This window comes from Volvox carteri (genome assembly GCF_000143455.1).
Source record: "Volvox carteri f. nagariensis unplaced genomic scaffold VOLCAscaffold_103, whole genome shotgun sequence".
NCBI classification, from domain to species: Eukaryota; Viridiplantae; Chlorophyta; class Chlorophyceae; order Chlamydomonadales; family Volvocaceae; genus Volvox; species Volvox carteri.
The window spans coordinates 34,293-52,978 of NW_003307646.1; the positions used below are offsets into that span (position 1 = coordinate 34,293).

The 18,686-nt window shown below is 56.2% G+C and overlaps 3 protein-coding genes across 3 annotated transcripts in view; all 3 read right to left on the reverse strand.

The window, feature by feature from the left end:
* Nucleotides 1-114: 114 nt before the first annotated feature.
* efg3 (elongation factor-like protein) lies at nt 115-7,823 on the reverse strand. The gene is made up of 11 exons (XM_002958692.1): nt 7,750-7,823; nt 7,568-7,646; nt 6,592-6,629; nt 6,006-6,096; nt 4,764-4,901; nt 4,348-4,477; nt 3,822-4,006; nt 2,951-3,105; nt 2,340-2,517; nt 1,847-1,936; nt 115-1,494 (listed from the first exon to the last, which is right to left on the reverse strand). The coding sequence occupies exons 1-11, from the start codon at nt 7,785-7,787 to the stop codon at nt 1,276-1,278; spliced, it is 1,341 nt and encodes a 446-aa protein (XP_002958738.1). The 5' UTR covers nt 7,788-7,823; the 3' UTR covers nt 115-1,275.
* Nucleotides 7,824-10,769: 2,946 nt separating this feature from the next.
* VOLCADRAFT_84601 (uncharacterized protein) lies at nt 10,770-13,288 on the reverse strand. Its single transcript, XM_002958693.1, has 7 exons — nt 13,151-13,288; nt 12,985-13,021; nt 12,687-12,832; nt 12,093-12,167; nt 11,815-11,894; nt 11,506-11,567; nt 10,770-11,191 (listed from the first exon to the last, which is right to left on the reverse strand). Exons 1-7 carry the CDS (start codon nt 13,280-13,282, stop codon nt 11,085-11,087), a joined length of 639 nt encoding a protein of 212 aa, XP_002958739.1. The 5' UTR covers nt 13,283-13,288; the 3' UTR covers nt 10,770-11,084.
* Nucleotides 13,289-16,611: 3,323 nt separating this feature from the next.
* The window catches only part of VOLCADRAFT_100034 (uncharacterized protein), a gene marked incomplete at both ends in the record, with an annotated part of 11,313 nt that continues 9,238 nt past the window's right edge, over nt 16,612-18,686 (reverse strand). The window contains 3 exons of the mRNA XM_002958694.1: nt 16,612-16,642; nt 16,942-17,699; nt 18,111-18,224. Coding sequence (XP_002958740.1) covers nt 16,612-16,642; nt 16,942-17,699; nt 18,111-18,224 — 903 coding nt within the window. The remainder of the gene's footprint in view (nt 16,643-16,941; nt 17,700-18,110; nt 18,225-18,686) is intronic.

Below are 18,686 nucleotides of genomic sequence, written 5' to 3' on the forward strand. Positions count from 1 at the left end.
GGAATCCTTTTGTGCTTTAGGCAGTCGGAGCCGGCTGGCGGGCACATTTTGGTACTCCCATCTAACTCACACCTATATGTACATACAGCTATATACACACAACACTATGTCAAACAGGGAAAGGAGGACTAACACATCCCATCCGAACCCCACTCAGTAGAAGCCACACCCACTGCTGTGAGTGTCTACTCTGATCCTGTTGCTCAGGACCATCTTTGCGAGAGCAGCTGCGATCAACCGCCCTACCCCATCAAAGACTGACGGATATCATCGCCACTTTTGGAAGCAGGCAGGCACACCACTATTGCACGCAGCTGCATCTCGACACAAATGTGTCCTCAAGCACGTGCTGGCTCAGAGCCGCTACCCAACGCCCATTAAACCATCTTGGGTATCCGCCTCAGGCCCTTACATAGAACCAACGCCGTCAAGACCTCCCAGAACGCCTGCCAGTTCGTTAATTATAGGTAACATAAGTCGTTCTTCCTATAACCCGATGGGAGTACCGACAAACAGCACCTTGCTGCCAACCGTATGCTTCCCGGGCAACAAAGACACTAGCTGACAGGACCCGCAGCGACAGTCGTCACCAACTGTACCTCTGCCTCCCGCCGCCTGCTATCTTACCTTCCCGAGGAATCATGGAGCGGGGGAGGAACCTGTAACACACCGCAAGTAGTGATGCACCATAGAGGTGTGAAGTCAGGATGAACCCGACTAGCCTGCCCGAACCCACTCATATCCCCTAGCCGGGATGTCAAGGGATGAGTTTGGTGTGCAGACTGGTGGCAGACTTTAGGGTACGCCATGTGCCTACAACAGGAGCTGCGGCATGCCTCCGACATTGGTCGTCCTGCTGTCGTGAGCCGCCGCCTACTGCAAACGTGTTTACGTCTCCTCTGCAGCAAGCAAGGCGACCCAGCTCTCACCGCACCAACTGATCCTGTGAGATGATCATGAGAATCTGCCGCCCCACCCAGTCCCGCCTCACTAGTTATCGCGTAAACACCACTTCTACACACCCACCCCACCACCCCCTTCTTGGCATGACAATTCCACGCAGTAGCCTTCTAGCCTCCTTCCTGGGCTTCTTCCTCTAGTTACTGCTCCGTTTTACTGCTCCTGCCTCTCCATATATTCCGCCCTGGCTGCCCCAACCCCCCAAGTGTGCTTAATCAACTTGAGCTCAGCATGTTGTACTGCCCGAAGCCACCGGCCTTTTAACACCGCCCAGCACGCCTACTGCTCGGCCGCCTAGCTGGCGGACGTTAGGCTCTAGTGCACCTTGGGCAGCTTGACGACCTTGCCAATGGCAATGGTGCGTCCCTCGTCACGCAGTGTGAAGCGGCCCAGTGAGGGCACATCAGCGAAGGACTCGATGCAGATGGGTTTGTCTACCGTGATGCGACAGATACAGATCCCGCCGCTCTTGATGTACTTGACCTTCTTCTGCTCCTTGGTCTTTGGGTCGATCTCCGCAATCAGCTTGGACACCTGGCGGGCATGCCGTCCGGGGAAAGCAGGTTCAGGAGCAAGGGAGAAGGTCTTGAAGGCCATTGGAAGAAACGGAAAGGAATAGCGGAGCATTCCATAGATACCATGGCGGAGCGGGAGGCACAACCCTCTGACAGAATATCATTTTCTGTCCTAGGACAAGGGATGCAGCCACTGACGTAGCAGGATTGAAGTCATCAGCTCACAACTAACCATTGAACTGCTCCTACGACAGTAGATGATGCCTCATCTTCTATTTCCGTTCCTATGACGGTCTTCAGCCCCGCTTTTCGTACCGACCCTGCACACCAGCCCTATCCCGACCGGACCGGGCCCCCACCCATGCACCCACCTCGCACTCCTCGCAGGCCGTGTGGATATGCAGGACTGACTTGTAGCCCACCGTGAAGATGGGGTTGTGCTCCAACAACTCAACAATCACCTGGACCGCAGCCGGAGGGTGAGTTGTGGGTTTTAGCCTCGCCAGTTCTGCTTACCAAAAATGTCTCACTTGGACCTCACATTGGATGTGGAGAGGGAGACGGGCCATGCAACCAGGAACGGGTGTTCAACATAGCGAGAAAGGTGCCAGCTTCCTTTAAGCTGGAAGAAAGGGGCAGAACCCTGCTATTAATGCAAAACCCGTTTGCTGACGTGGCGGCCACGTTGACATTGGAGCACTCCAGGTGCCCAAGCCGGCAACACGGTAGCTGACTGCGCCACATTTGAGGGACTTTCCACAAGACCGGCGAAAGCGCCCGTGTGGAATATACCATACCATTCCATCAGAGCTTGAGATAGCACCACAGAATGTGCAATGCGGGGTATCGTGCCGCGTTCCTCACCAGCTGCGCCTCGAACTGTGTGACCATAGGCACGGGGTTCTTGATGGAAGACAGCACAAAGCCCGGGGAGATGTCCGCCTCATCCGCCCCGCTGAGCCGCAACCGCAGGTTCTCCCCGCTACGAGCCGACTGAGTCTCCTTCTCGTCCCGGAACACCGCATCCACCTTGACACGCAACCTGAGGGAGGGGAGCGGGCGCGTGGAGGACATGGGAGCGGAGGAGAGGTGGAGATGCGTGCACAAGGAACAGCACTTTCTTTGTAAACATGAGCACAGCTTCAGGTATGATTGCACACGTGTAGGCACGAACAAGCAACGAAAGCGCCCCGTCGAAGCATGAAAACAATCAGTGGGCAAACCCAGGGCAGCCAGGCATGAAATAAAATGAATGTCCATTGGCGCCGCCATGGATTACCAGCACGAAAACATCTACCCCAAACCCCACACACGCACTGACCCACACACTCATACCCACGTGCATACAAGCAGTCAACAACCTTCCAAGCGCACGCAATGCAACGCACACACGAGGCCCGAAGACCTCACCGGCCCCCCAGCCTCTTTCCCTCCCTCCTCTTCACCCTAAGCCCCCTCCCACAGGCCCCACTCACTTGTTGGGCATGACCTGCAACACATCCCCCACCCGCACGAAACCCGACTCGCTCTTGCCCATCACAATGGTGCCCATGTCCTTCCAGCGGTCCACAATGGGCATGCGGAAGGGAGCCAGGGGGTTGCGCTCGAGCGGCTCGATGTTGTCGAGAACCTGGACTCGGCGCGGCGGGCGGCGGGAGGAGCAGGGACATGGGGTGAGCTGGGACGATTAACACGGAGAACGGACGTTACGGAGTGCCCCGGGTAGGGGGAAGGGGGAGGGGGAAGGGATCGCTCAGGGAGCCCTGGATGGCCTCGCAGGGGTGCCAACTGCTGCATTTGCCATAAAACACACACACACACACACAGACGCACACACACGCAGAAGCACACGCATGCCGTTGGTAACCAGGCGGAGGTGGTGAGCATTTAATGAGGTAATCCGGCTGTAGGTTTGCATTCATTGCCCTGCAGGATGGTGGGCTGGGTGAGTACACGGACAGACTAGAGAACTATTTTTAAGTCGGAGGTGTGCATGCAACGGACTGCCATCTAGGCGGGTAAATGTGGAGCCCGGCGTCGCCGCAGAGTCCCACTCTAGGCCTCCTCCCCTCCGTCCCCCCCGCAGCAGCCTCTATTGCACAAACCCTGCACAGCGGCTCCGTTGTCTGTGTAGAAAGTCCTCTTCCCTCGTGCCTTCCTGAGCCCAGACCTTCCTTCGTGTCTCCTTGGTGAAGGGGTCCCCATCACCACCTCCCCCCCTGATACGCAATAATGCAATTCCACTTCGGTTGCATGCCCAACCCCACGTCCACCCGCCTCCCCTCCCCCCCAACCTCCGCTGGTCGCCACCCTCCTGTCCTAACATCATAACCCTCCTCCGCTTACCTGGAACAGCGTGTCTCCCTCGTACCAGCCGCACAGGTCCTTTGACACGGGCTCTCGGATGTTGTGGCCGTACAGTGCAGCCAGGGGCAAAAAGGTCACCTCCTTCTTCAGGTTGTAGCCGCATTGCCGGAGGAAGGGTGTCAAACCGTTCACGATCTGGTCGAACCGAGCCACGTCCCACTTCCCTGGGTTTTAGGTTTTAGGGTTTTACGCGACGGACGCGCGGACGCGGGAGCGCGAAGGGGCCAGAGGAACGAGCACAGAGCCTCGAAAGCAATTAGGAAGGGATTCATATGATTGAAGAAAAAGAGGCGGGGGGGGTATAACGTGGGCCATGCCTTCCGATTCAATGTATTATAAACCCCCTGTTTTGAAGGCGCCAACCAGATATCATGCGGGGGAAGCATGCATTCAAAAGAAGCAGCTGCAGCACCCTTCCCCCTTTCCTCTCACCCACCCAGCCACCCACCCATACCCACACGCCCCCTCGTGTACTTAGCCGTCCCCCCCCCCTCTTCCCTCTCACCCTCCACTGCAACTGAGGGACAGTCCAGCTTGTTGACCACCACGATGAGGCGGGTCACGCCCAGGGTCTTGGCCAGCTGGGCGTGCTCACGGGTCTGACCACCGCGTTCGAAACCAGTTTCGAACTCGCCCTGGAGGGGGAAATTGTGCGGGAGGGTGGGGAGATCGGGGGTGCGCACGGTAGTATATGGCATTGCTTAAGCGACGAGTTTAACAGCTCACTCCCGTCCCCGAGGGAACGGGACCTGTAAGGAACGAGGCCCCACAGCCCCGGCTCCTGCGGAAACCGCCACAAGCCCACAGTCCCCATCGTGCTGTGTTTCATCGTGGTCCCCACTCCGTCCGCTCCCCCACCTCCCTTTCCCTTTTCCTCCATCCCTGATCCCGCCTCTTTTCCCCCAACCCACGTCGGCCCACCTTCCGCGCCGAAATGACCAGAATGGCCACATCCGCCTGGCAGGCTCCCTGGATCATGTTGGGCACGTAGTTTTTGTGGCCCGGTGCGTCAAGGATGGTATACCGCTTCTTCTCTGTCTCAAAGTGGGCACGGCCGACCTGAATGGGAGGGGGAGGGAGGGGGCCCCAAACCGCGCGGGGAGAGCTGTTGGGAAGGAGAATTAGACAGAGCCAGACCGCAATCACCAGGAACAGTACAAGGGATCGGGGCGTAATGGTTAAAAGGCTCGACGGTACAAGTGAGCGGGATTTCATAAAGCACCCAGGATCCACGGACAGGAGCGTGAGACGGGTCCAGCAGTTGCAGCTGCGGGGAACTCCTTCGTTCTCTATTTCAAATCGGTACTGCTCGTAAGGGAGAGCCCGATTGCCGATTGAAAAATGAAAACAAGATACGGCAACGCGGCCCGGCTCCCACCGTTTGGGTACTAGCAAACAGAAAACTGCATCCCTCCTCACCACTCCACCCCGCCTCAGCCGGCGGCGCGGGGACATCCCACGGTCCGAGGGGACCTAATCCCCCCCCGGGTTAGGCGACGGATATCAACAACCCTAGGGAACCCTGGAACCGGCTCTTCTTTCCGAAGCAGGCCAGGCCACACCAGGTCCTCTGGTCTGAATGAACGGCCAGACCGTGCAAAAGCCGAACTAGATAGTCCCCCCCTTTCCCCGCTCACACACACACACACACACATGTCGCTCGCAACCCATTCCCCTCCGGACACAAGAGAATGGCAGTGCCACCCTGCCCTGAGCTTCCCCCCTGAAACACAGCCCCGCGGGTCAGCAGCCAGGGCCGCCCCAGCAGCGGTGGAACAGCACATTCCCGCGACCGCAACTACCCCCAGTGACATTGCGCCCCTTCGCCCCATACTCCGCATACCCTCCCCTGGGCCCCAATCCACCCCTCGCACGCAATCTTTCGCAACCCCCTCATCCGCCGCAACCCTGCTCACTACGGCCCCCGGTGCTTTTCCTTTGGACGTTCCCTCCTACAAAGCTGGCTCGCTGAGACGCACCAGTCCCACACCCACACCCGGTTCCAAGAACGCCACATGGTCGGTAAACCCCCACGTACAAGCCTGGACAACCCCCCCGACGTCCTCCGGTGCCACCACGCTCCGCTCCTAGCCCACACCGCCTCCTGCCAGACGTGAAAAACATGCAGAGCTTCCCCTAAGCCAAACACACACATACACGCACCTCTACGGTGATACCCTTGACACGCTCCTCCTCGTTCGTGTCCATGATATAGGCCATGTACCAGCCCTCGCGGTTCTTCTCCTTGGCCTCGCTGTTGCAGCAATAGCAGTGGCAGCGCATCAGTATCAGCATCAGGACGGACGAAGGAGAGGGAGAACGCTGATAACACGGGAGGCGCAGAGCATGTGCCTCAGTTTTGGGCAAGGTATTGTGAGCGCTGTCCGCGACCTGCGTTTCACAGGGGTTTTGCTTCACCCGCAAGAGCCCCCTTTTGCCGCGGGCGACTCCAGCACGTGTCTCAGCTTCATGACCGGCCCAACTTAGGGAAACACTCCATATCCTCACCCACCCAAGGGACATGCTCACGACATGCTCGAATTATGCGCGGAGCCGTGTTTTCTGTTGCGGCAGCTTCCTTGAGACTTACATCCTATCATTCCCCCCTACCGGAAGCCGGGAGCCAAGACCGTGCGCCTGAGGATTACCTTCCCTCCCGCACGCCTGTCTGTGCACACCATACCGTCATTCCTCCTCCAACCCCCGTGTGCGGCATTCTCGCTACTATACGGCACAATACGGCACTCACCGCTCGTACTTCTCGATGGTGCGCTTGTCCACACCGCCCTGCGAAGCCAACAGCAAAAGGCAGAGTACACACCTCGCCATGAAGACCAATTGACCGAAATACCGTTGGCACGCGTCCATCTGCACGTCAATCATGCGCCCCATGTGCCTCTTTCGTTCCGCCCTAACTTCTCATCGCTCCCGACGCTCTGCTACTGAGTCCCAGATTCCTGTGGTAAAGTGAACCACGCAGACGCAACCTAGACAACATCAAAACAAGTAATGAGAGTCCGACAGGCGAGAGTACCGCGGCAACAATAATCCGGCACTGCCCTTGACATGGAGTTACCCTAGCTCTCCACACAATCCTGGCTCTCCAAGTTGGAGGATTGTGGGCGGCACCATGGCCCCAGCACAAAGCCCCATTTCCTCCTCCAAATCCCCCGCGGCATACTCGAAACGAAATGGTCTGACCCAGGTCGGAATCAGGTGTGCCCTGTTGGCCTTGGATAAATTCCTAGTCCTCCAAAGCCAACGGATGCCAGGGCGCGTCAGTCCTGTGACGGCCATCCCGTCGACCTGGTGAACGACCAGCGCGAGCCGAAGCCCTTGTCCGCATACAGGGTGCATACGCACACGTATGCGTGCGCTTGAAGGTGCCGTCAAAAGTCGTCAAATAAGCGGTTCCTAAGCCTGGACGAATGGTAGCTGAGCTGTCCGGGTCTAGGACAAGTCTAGGCTTTCCAAGGGCGACCACGAAAACCACTAGCATCCTTTTTAGAATGGAGGTCAGCCGCAAACTATAATTCTGGGGGGTAAGGAGTCCAGTGCTCATAAGTCTCCAGCTTGGGTTTACGGTTTGCTGTAGATTCGCGTTGAGAAGCTCGAAACCCTCCCAACCCGCTCCCACCTCCCGCCACGCCAAAACCGAAAGCAAAGCGGGAGTGCCACAACCTGCCTGCCTGCCCGCGTAGTAGGCTAACCAGCTGGCCACGCACCGTGAGAAAGAGAATTTGACCGGCCAACGTGGATTTCCCCGCATCGATGTGCCCAATGAACACGATGTTCAGGTGATCCCTGCACAAGGAACGGGTCCCCAGATGTCCACGATGGCCACTAGGCAGGGGGGTACCAAAGATGCACAATATGGCCGTAGGCACTGCGAGAGAGGCGACAATACCTGGGCTCCTCGACAAGCGATTCCTGATACGCTTTCATCACAGCACTTTCATCCAGGGGGGCCACGGGTTCCTCAGGCGCAGGTGCTGGTGCTGCCTCCGCTGGTGCCGCTGGTGCTGGCGTAGGTGCGGGTGCCGACCCTGGGCATGGGGCGACCTCGTGACAAAAGTCGAAGGTGCCAACTTGCTACAACTTAATTTACCTCCATCTGGCTGCTGTTCTATTTGTGCTGGCTGTGGTGCTGCCTCGGCTGGTTCGGACGGCTGCGGAACAGGCTCCTCGGCCGGAAGAGGCGGCTGCACAGGAGCCGGAGGAGGAGGAGGTGCAGCCGGTCGTGGAGCTATTACCATACCCATTCCTGGCACAAAAATCATGCTGTTGGGGTTCAGACTCGGCGCGGGCGGGGCAGATGCCGGGGCGGGCGGGGGCTGGAGCGCCGCATCCTCCTCCCACGTATCCGCCATGTTAAGTGTATCAATATATAGCTAGGCCAATGATGTATTGATTGCGCAAAGATGCGCTGGCCTCTTTTTGGTCGCCGATCGGTATAATTTGCGGCCCTACCCGGTTCGCGTTGTATTTCAGCAAGCACCAAGGCGTAAAACCTAAAATAGTTTTAAGGATTAGGACGTTTGCTGAGTGCCGATGAAGGTGCCGTATGGCCTGCTGTGAAATCGCCGTCCATTTGCCGTGCGCGCGCTTCCGTCAAAGGGCCCTGGCCAAATTGAAAGTGCCTGGCCTCTAAGCCAAACTAGAACTGAAACCAGCTGTAATTATTTTACACGAATACCTCATTTGCTCCAACCATAAACAGTACTTGTGGACCCCGCAATCAAACTGCTCGGCAATCTGTTATGTAAGGTTTTACTCCATGCCATTTTCACAGTCACAATGTATGCTGGCCTTGGGTGATCCACATATCAGCGCTGAGTTCGCAGTTACCCCTTGCGTTACGTTGTCCGACGGCGAGAGCTGACGTCGACGCTCCTCTCCGCGGCTCGTCCCGACCACGTCTGCTCGGCGCCCGCAATGCTCCAGCCACGGCCTGAGCCCTTCTGAGCACTTTGGGTTATGCAAGCCTGACACGGGTTGCGTGCCGGGCCGTTGGCTGCCAGCCACAGCTTTAGCTGGCCTCCAGGGGAGTGTAACCTTCATGGTGCTGCAGCAACTACGAGCATGACAATCAACATACCTGAACCGTGAGCAATCCCCCAACAAAGACCCTCTTCGGTCAGCCACAGGGCCCGCTTCGAGCATGAGTTCGAGCTAGGCTTCTTGTTGCTGCATTACAGCGGGCTCCCAGGTTTCTATATCGTAAGGCAAAGAAGCCGAGCCAAAGGGCACATCGCCTGTCGCTGTAATAGACAGAGGTCTGGAAAGGAACAACAAGCGGTCCGTATCGGTACGCACACAACACCTCAGCAAGCTCAGCTACGACTACCGGACTAGCACTGATGCCAACAGGGATCTTTTGCCAAGATGGCTCCCCTATGAATGACATACTCGTGCCTACAGATGCCGGCAGCCATATCCACACGGGACGGCCTTCCTACCAAGCTGTGCCACCTTTAGGTCGGCCGTATGACGTAACCGGTATGCATCATCCTTCGGTACTCGCACCTCGCCAATCGGCAGTAACTCCACCTTATCCAGGTTGAGGTTTTGGTCCCGACGCCTTAGAGTACTCCCCATACAATATAAGAAGTCCTTCACAGCATGCTGGCCACCTAATGCAACTTCATTATCATGTGCAAACTGAACCGCAATCTGAAGCGGATCGGTGTCTTGATGTAAGCGGTGATGTAAACATCCACCGTAAGGTGTAGTTGGGCCCAAGCCCGTAGGCCACCAGTGCCCATTGCGTCCATCGCCTGGAATAAGAAATCCCTGTCTAATGTATCATAGGCTTTTGCTATGTCCAAAAACGCAACCACAGGCTCCCAGGTCAGCAAATCAATCATCTAGGTCAGCATTCGTCCCGCCGCAAACAGACAGCTGGGATGTTTCGGACTGCATGTCATACAGCCCCCACTCTCTTCTCCTCCCAACCAAAATAAGAGTGTCCGCCCTTCCACGTGTGGCTCCCCACACGCATTGACTGCATCCGATTTGCCAAATATCAAATTGAAACTTTGGTAGCATCACAGCTCCAGGCATTTTGCTTGGTACTCGACCAACTCTCCCTTCGCGTGCCTCCAGACAACCAGGCGCCGATGCTGGCCTGCTTGCTCTCAGCCCACCAGCACTGGTGTGCCCCAAACGGCCTGGGGCAACTGGGACCAGTTCCATACCAGTACTCTCCCTGAATTGACGGAACGTCCTTCGCAGTGCCTATCTTTGCTGGATCAGTAAAGGCTCATGGATTACGCTGTGGTCGCTGTCCTGGGTGCATTTTGTTCCCTTTTTCGGCCCTGCCATAGGCGAGGATACGGTTGATCACAACACGGAAACGGTGGAAGAGCGGGTGAGATTCTAATCAGGAGTGGGAATACCTGGGCTTCACCTTCGCTTCTATGCAAGTTGACTTGATTTGGTTTGCCATCTCCAAACTCCAGGACAGGTGTACACGTGTATCATATGCCGACCAAGGAGTGCGGCTGCTCAATGCACATCACTTAAACCGTCGTACTAACGGAGAGCAACGAGTATAACCAACGAGTGCTGGGCGGCACGCGATCTGGAATTTTTGGTGGCTGTCACTTCAGATCGTTCTATCGTTGCCTATATCGCTATCTATGATCACTATTAAAAGGAGGCCCGAAGTGGCGCATGGACCCTGAAATTCCATCCTAAGATTTTGTGTGTCAACTTGGGGACGCACCGTTGCCTTATCTACTCTCTCTAGGTTGGCATGACTCAAAGCTTCAGGGGTCACGTTTAGGAGCGCTTGCTGCCCACGGCCTGAATGCACCTGATGGTCCTTCCCCAAGATACTCAATGTTGCTTCACCTACGAACCCTCAAAAGATGACCCGGAAAGGTGCTCTGTACGCCAGTCGTCGACTCGGCATCCATTCACAAGGAAAGGAAGCGTAGCTTAAAGGATGGGGAAAACATTAGATCACTTTTAAAAGCATTTAGGCGGAGGCCCACGGCCTTTTAAGTGCGCAATCACAAGGGCCGCACTTGCACCCGTCCGGGTAGTTTCAACACGATTATATGCATAGCTGGACGCCAAGCATGTACCGCTCGTTGACCATTGCGTTGAACGTCCCCTCACTACTCAACCACGCGTAAAACTAGTCCTAATCATGCGCAAGCTGGCAAGGGTCACGGACACGCACGTCCATGCGACCCACATTCCATAGACAGGCACTTCTGCAGTCGCCGATCACATCTACAGCGGCAGCTCGCCCGAGTCCGCAATCACAACCTTCTTGCTTGGCGTGCCCGAGCGGCTGCCAATGGCCTCCACCTTGAACACCACATCCATGCCTTCCACAACTGCAACAACGGGGAGGACAGCAGCAGGGCAGGATCCCTCCGCTTCAGAACGCGTTGAGTGCAACTGAATACGCCGAAAAACTCGCACACCCATCTACTCCCCTTCAAGGCCTGGAACCACTGGGACTTCGGATTTTAGTCGTAGTGACTAAAATCTAAAATCTACCCATTACCGACCACAGAGGTAAGGCCAGCTTCCCCTCGTGTCCGAACCGACTGGATTAGCACCGTTAAATAATCCAATATTCCAGCCGCAGGCCCCAGATACGTGCCACGTGCATCAAGGTTATCTACCCCTTCCTCACTCAACTCACCCTTGCCAAACACCACGTGACGGCCGTCCAGCCAGGAGGTGGTGACGGTGGTAATGAAGAACCTGCGGGAGGTGAGGACGTGAGCAGCTCATTAGCGGTGGCCGCCATCCATGCACTGCATTGGCTTATGCACAATCTAGGGATACCGACAGCCTCCACACAGCGTGCACACGCTTTCTGGGACATGTGATGCGGCATGTGCTGCATTTAACCTGGTAAGAGTTCCACGTCCCGCGGTTTGTTCGGGACACGTGTGCGGAACATGCGATGTGCGCACGGTTCGAAGGGACGCTGACGAGGTCCACTTACTGGCTGCCGTTCGTGTCAGGGCCAGCATTGGCCATAGACAGGAGGCCAGGGCCGGTGTGCTTCAGGGCAAAGTTCTCATCCTGCATACCAATAAAGCAGGGCGCGGCGGCAGACGGTTGGGCGGCAGAGGTTCACCCCTTCAGCACTTCTCGTTCACACGCCGATGGTACACGCGTGCCAACACAGGCCGAATATTGTCCTGCCGCTTCATTGCCTTGCTCCACAAATCTATCTTTTTTAGCTGATTATGCTTGACCCGCCTGAGGGCCCAGACCCACCGGAAAGCGCGAGCCATAAATGGACTCGCCGCCGGTGCCGTCGCCCCTGGTGAAATCCCCACCCTGGATCATGAACTGCAAGATACAAGCAGCAACACCGAGGGGGTGGGGGTTGGCCGCAAGGTTTAGCAGAAGGAAGCAGAGGTGGCGGATGGCGCCGGAAAGTCAACTCGTGTTGGGGAAATGTTGGAGCTTTGCAGGAGAAATGAGGGGTATGGTGAGTGGCGATGCTCCAGGGGAAGGTGAAGACACCAGGCGTAACATCTTTCAGGAGATGGAACTGGAAAACTACATCATACACGATTCGCATACTCCCAGAATACATTTGGGCCTTTTTCATTCTCATGAGTACCTCTAGACCGGGGACTCTAACATGAGTAAGGTGGCTGCAAAGAGGGGTTCGTAGTGTGTACCGCGGTAGAGCAAACTGACAAGGCATCTCGTCCCCAGGAAAGCCTTTGACAAACCTCCAGCCCAGGTAAAACATGGATTAAGCTCGCGCCAGAGCACGCATGTTTGTAGTTATCCGCATTGCGGGAGCATTGGTAACCACGGTGCTTTCCTTTCTTCATGCACTGCATCTGCATGTCATACCTGTGGAATGATGCGGTGGAAGCTGCTGCCCTTGTAGCTGAGGAGCTTGCCCGATTGCCCCATGCCCTTCTCGCCCGTGCACAGCGCACGGAAATTCTCCACGGTCTTGGGAACCGTGTTGCCGTACAGGCCTATCACAATGCGGCCTACGAAGCCGCGGGCCCGGAAATGCATCTTAACAACATTCGTGAGAAACAAGCATCTCAGGACGATTTGGCAAAAAAGGAAATTGAGGTCGGTGCGGAGCCACGCGGGCCTAGCGCCAGTATCGGGACACCATGTCTCCCACCCAGCATACCTGCAGCCTTGCCATCAATCTCGATGTCGAAGAACACCTAAATGAAGCAGTGTTATAAACGGGTTGCGGGTGAGCGTAGCCAAGCGGGTGAGCGTACTCAAAAACAACGTTTAGATCATGTCAACATTGTTTCCAATGCTTCGCTTGATAGCGGTTGCATACATACCTTATGAGTGATAGTTGTGTCTGCAGCAATCTTCGGCTTCTTTGATTTCTTCGCAGCGTGTACACCCGTCGTGGCCCCGAGGACCACGAGGGCTACTGCTGCAAGAACTAACCAGCGCCTCGAGATGTTCATTTTGAAGGATTTTGTCTATAGAAATTGGAAAGATGGAATGGAAATGTCCATGAAAGGAGCGCCAAGTGCACCTGTACGGATGTAACTGGAACCCAAAGTCCCGTCAGACCTTATGATCAGGGAAAAAGTAATCAGTCATCACGACTTGCCGCTGTGTCATTTCGCGTAAAGACAGTCCACCCCAAAAAGGTAAAGGGTGGTCACCTTACAGTCTACTTTTCCTGGCAAATGTCCACATCTTTTTGCAGGGATGAAACGTTTTACTAAAGTTGCGATCTGCATTGCTGCGTTCTCGTCTCGCACTTTGGGTCATTTATAACGGCGCTTCGGACGGTTGACAACCCTCACCCACTTGCCACCTCGTATGTGGTCTAGTGCGGTTCAAATGTGCACAAACAAGGTGCAAGCGCACGAACAAGGTGCAGGTGCGTGATCAAGAATTTAACCAGGTTAAGGCCCAGCCGGGTCCCATTTAGTGGCAGTTGTTTGCCATGCGTTTCCTTCCAGACCCTCGGAGTGCTCTAAATGGTATAACAATTCTGCCGCTTAATAACGCTAACAAACCTTCATGGAGCCATGGATCCCGGATAAAACTATACAACCGTTACCGGCAATATCATAAACCTACAAGTAATAACGGGAACGGTCTAGTGGATCCCGAATGCAGTCGTAACCGTTGTTACCGGTACCGGTTGCAGCAAGTAGGTCTTGAGTTTGGAGCGACGGCCAGAATATCTTTGTCAAGGTGTTGCCAACTTATGTTGGCTCGACTTCACCAAAGTTTGACCTACTTGTATCGTGTTTGAGTGCGGTTCCCTCGAAGATCTAGGAAGCTCTTAGCCAGAAGCTCTTAGCCAGAGCGATCGCACCTTAATAATCTACTTCCATACCTATTTCCGTAGGTACATGCATACCAATATCCATCCACACCCGCCTAGCAGCCCCGCGTGTAGTGTGATGACACCCTAGCAAGTCCAATGCAGCACCGTGCCATTACATTGCATACCTCATGCACACTCCCATTTATTTGCTTATGTGCCTATATGGCTGTAGTCTGAGGATTAAGTTCATTTTTCCAAATAGCATCCACCGCGAGGGATACTTATGATTTCGATTTTGTAGACCTCGAACCGGCGACTTCAAGAAAAAATTTGGAACCATTTCTCGATTTGTGCGTGTCATCCTTGCGCAGGGGCCATGCTAATCTTCTCTGTATTTTTCCAATTTTAACATTTGTGCCGAAGCACGTCAATTCGTTATAATTAATGGTATATATCCTTGATGGTTGTGTACGGCACGCCTCTATGTGGGCTTTGGCCGCAATTGAACGGTACCCCAGTCTGCAACTGCCCACACACGGGCAATGCAAGGCGTTCCCGCACGAGTGGACAGCCGTCAATTGCTGAGCAGCTAACCATCGCTTCAAGTAAGGCTTGAGAAGAAAGCGGCGACCAAGTTTTGTTGTAATTGCTCTTGGTGGTGGTGGTGGTGGTGGTGATGGTGGTGGTGGTGGTGGTGGTGAGCACTAAACCCGAGTAGCGATGTCCGCTAGGAGCATGGGTTATGGTGTTCCAAACCCTCTGACAATACATGCATGCATAGCCGTGACTAGGGCTTCTCTTCAGAAGTGCCGAGCTGGGGGAGGGCCGTCTCCGGTTGTTAGGCTTGGAGCAGCAGTCCAGGCCGTGGCATGGGGCTTACCTGGGTACCTCTTCGGGCCTTCGCCTGCTGGCCCCTCATGCCCCGTTGTATTGGTGCGGGCAGCAGTACCGGTGATCTGGTCGGGTCCACACGCCGGCTACAACTGTTCGGTCATCCCGATAAGTTGCTGGTTAGCGCAGCCTAGCACTGGGCTAAGCACCAAAAGAGGCGAGTACCTCCGGGGCTGTGGTGAGTTCAAACTTCGCACTGGCGCTGGGCGACAGTGCACTCCAGACGCCACGCTCACTTAGGCCACTGAAGACATCGTACCTATAAAATGAAAGCGCAGGCAGAGATAAGCGAGGATCATCTCGTGCGATCAACTAGCCATAACACACAAGATAACATGCTCAACGGCAAACTACGGCATTAACTACTTGACACACAATAAGCAGCCGGAAACAGTTCATTGTAACACGTCGTTCCAATGAAGTCCCGCTCTATAGGCGAGTAAGTTTACATGACGTACGCCGCTGGTTGACAGCGCGCCATACACACCATAAAACATGTCAACATGCACAACACACGATGCCACCCACCGCTATGGGTCTTTCGCTGTGCTAACTCCGTCCTGCCATCCCCGCATCTTTTGCCTTTCGCTCCACTTGTCTCTTCCTTCATCATTAGCTGGCTGGTCGCCGTGCATGCAGCAAGGCCTCCACATCGTCAGACACGCTTATTGGGGAGCCAAAATACCAAATGCTGTCTGCCCCAGCCTCCCTCCTCATGACACCTTGCAAGTCCACAGGCTCTGCTATGCAACTCGCACACAGAAACACGCAGAAAGATCTGCGAACAAGTGCGCGGCTGGTGGCTGGTTGGACTGTGAGAGCTCAAGCACGACTTCCAACTTCCATCATCCTAGGTGTGCCTGCTGCAGGACGCTTGCAAGCGGGTGGACCTGGTGTAACGTACACGAGCAGTTACATAGCTCTGAATGATTTTCATAGCTTCACCAAAGGTGTTCAGGTAGGTAGGCTACTCTCAAGACTTTCCTCTTCATGACGTCGTACACTAGTATAGGTCGTACATCGCATGGCTATATCTTCGCTGGTGTATCGCATCCGGTGTCTTTCGACACCACATTGACTGGTTGTAATAAGTATTAACGTTGCACCTGGTAAAGGGGAAGAATGCCCGTCTTCGTGGGAGTTATCTGACCGCTGCATACCCTAACTATCCGCCAACTCCGGGGACAACACCACGGCTTAGCTCGCCCAACTTGGATACTTGTGGAGTTCACGGGACTAAGGATATGTCTTTCCTCTTGCCTCGGGGGCTGCTCCTTACGGCTGTTCCCCGTTATTTCCTTGTTTCCATGCTTGCTATCGCTGGGGATGATGATCAAGCAACATTCGTCAGCTCACTTCTTATTCACTTCCTTGCGACCATGTACCTGCATCATTTGGCCGTACGGCTCCCAGTCCGCGCCCGTACACAGGTCGATGGCTCGGCCTTTCGTTTGCAGTTTCAGTTCTGGTACTAATAAGAGCTGTCCCTGGGGGGGAGAGATGTGACAGCGGCTGCTGCGGCTGCAGCTAACCGTTCCAGCCGCCATCCGGGCATTCTCAGCATTACCGTTAGGTCGGTTTAATTGCCTGAACATGCTCTCCCTTTAGGTCGGATGGTTAGCTGCTGTAGCTGCGATGTGGAGTCCCGCTGGTGCGGGAGAAGGGGGAAAGCATTGGCGGGATGAGCCGATAAGTAGGACATACATACATACATACATGCACTGTGCGTGTCTCATGCATTAAAGCGCGGCACCGCTATTTTACAGCCCTTTACGACCAAGCCGTCATCAGAACGTTCGATTCGTCCAATCGGGTGTCAGCCCGGGACCACCCTGACCCGACCCCGTCATGGCCGCCACAGCTCGCCCGCCAGCTGCATATGCGCCGCAGGGCCCCGGAATCGGCACCCAAACTACCAAATCCACTACTACGTACCTACCTACCTACCGACGGGCCTTCTTAGCCGCACTGCCGCCGCCTTGCGACACCGCATCGCCACCTCTACCAGCCTTGCCCTTAATCCCCTGCTGCTCGCCCCTACCGCCCCTACCACCACGGCCACCTCGGCCACCTCGGCCGCCCCTCCCTCTGCCACCCGTCCCCCGCGCACTATGTCGCCCTCCGTCCCGAACTGCACCGGGCCCCCGCCCCTCCTCCCTCTCCTCCTCCAGGCCATTGCCATCCCCCCGTCCCGAAACTCCTAGCCCCTCCTCCTCCTCCTCCTCGTCTTCTTGCCCGGATGACTCCGACTCCGACCCCGAGGCCTCCTCCCCACTGCTACTGCCACTGCCGGTCTCCTCGCTTCCGCTGGGGCCGCCGCCGCCACCGTCCTCCATTTCCGCATCGTCCTCCTCCTCGTCATCGTCACCACTACTCTCTTCCTGCTGCTTCCGTGCCTTCACCTCCTCGGCCCTTTTGCCGCTCTTCCCGCTCGCCGTCAGGTCCTGAACGCCCTTCAGGTCCTTGGTCTTCTCCTTGCCCGCCGTCTTGCCGCCCGTGTCCGCGGCCGATCCATCCTTGCCTTTCTTACCTTCCTTGCTGTCCTTCCCTGTCAAGGTCTTGGCGGAGCCCTCTGGCCGCGCCTTCTGTATGCGGGCCGTCAGTGCCGGATCCGGCTTGGTCTTCTCCAGGAGGGGCCCCAGCGCCATCACATCCGCCAGCCGGTGCAGCGGCTTGTCCACCTTGGCTGATATTACACCCAGACCCTGAAGGGAGCGCGTGGGGCGGGGAGGGGAGAGGAGAGGGGGGGAAGACGAACCACGAACGAGTGAAGCTGCTGCCAGGGAGAGGGGGGGGAGAGCGAGGGTGAGGAGAAGGGAGAGGGTATTAAGATGATGCAAGAAGCAAAAGCCCAGGCTACGATTGCCGCCGCCCAAAGCACCCGCCAGCTGCCGTCCCATGGAGGGGGAAATGCGCTTCTTGGGGGCCGAGGTGTTGCGGGTCACTTGCTTCTGCGGCGGAGCAATACCCCTCCAGGAGCTGCTTTCCCGTACCGCCCTACCTGCAACCCCCACAACATAACCCGAACACTGTTTTCGTTGTTTCCGCCCCCCTTTCCCCCCCATCTCCGCCCCCACCACGCACATCCCTGGGGCCCAGCAGGGGCACTCACGCACCTGCACCGTGACCAGGGCCTTCGCAATGGCGTTCACCTTGTCCGCTCCCAGCACCTCCGCGGGTCGCTTGCCGGGGAGCAGCCGCTTGAGGGACTCAGCCACGGCGACAGCAGCCTGGGGTGAGAGGGGGGAGGAAAAAAGGGGGAAGGGTTCACGGGTGTGTTTGCGCATGTGTGGATGCGTTTGCGTGTTGTTTATGTGTAGAAGGGGATGGGCAGGGACATCAGGGGACATAAAGCCTTGAGATTACGAAACACACAGCGACACGAAAGTGGTGGCGGTGGCGGTGGCGATGCTGAGGAGGCGATGTACGCTTGGGAAGGTCGTCTCCTGCTTGACGACACATACGCGCGCACACCACACACCCTCTCTCTCTCTTCCAACAGGCGCCCCCTCCCTTCCGGGAACAGCCCACTGCCCTCAACCCCCCCTCCTCCCTACTCAGCTACTTGGCACCACCCCAACCACTACCCCAACCACCCCAACCGCCACCTCAACTGCCGCCTGATACCTGCGCCGCCCGGCCATGGAGCTTGACCTTCAGCCCCACTCCAGCCACACAAGCAGCCATCGCGG

Excerpts from the sequence above, each read along its gene's own strand:
- VOLCADRAFT_84601 (XM_002958693.1), bottom strand. The coding sequence starts at position 13,282 with ATGAACATCTCGAGGCGCTGGTTAGTTCTTGCAGCAGTAGCCCTCGTG. Across the intron at positions 11,895-12,092 it reads TTTATGGCTCGCGCTTTCCG|GATGAGAACTTTGCCCTGAA; the intron begins GTGGGTCTGGGC and ends ATTGGTATGCAG. Across the intron at positions 11,568-11,814 it reads CCTGACACGAACGGCAGCCA|GTTCTTCATTACCACCGTCA; the intron begins GTAAGTGGACCT and ends CACCTCCCGCAG.
- efg3 (XM_002958692.1), bottom strand. The coding sequence starts at position 7,787 with ATGAAAGCGTATCAGGAATCGCTTGTCGAGGAGCCCAG. Across the intron at positions 1,937-2,339 it reads CACAGTTCGAGGCGCAGCTG|GTGATTGTTGAGTTGTTGGA; the intron begins GTGAGGAACGCG and ends GCTGCGGTCCAG. Across the intron at positions 1,495-1,846 it reads CGGCCTGCGAGGAGTGCGAG|GTGTCCAAGCTGATTGCGGA; the intron begins GTGGGTGCATGG and ends CATGCCCGCCAG.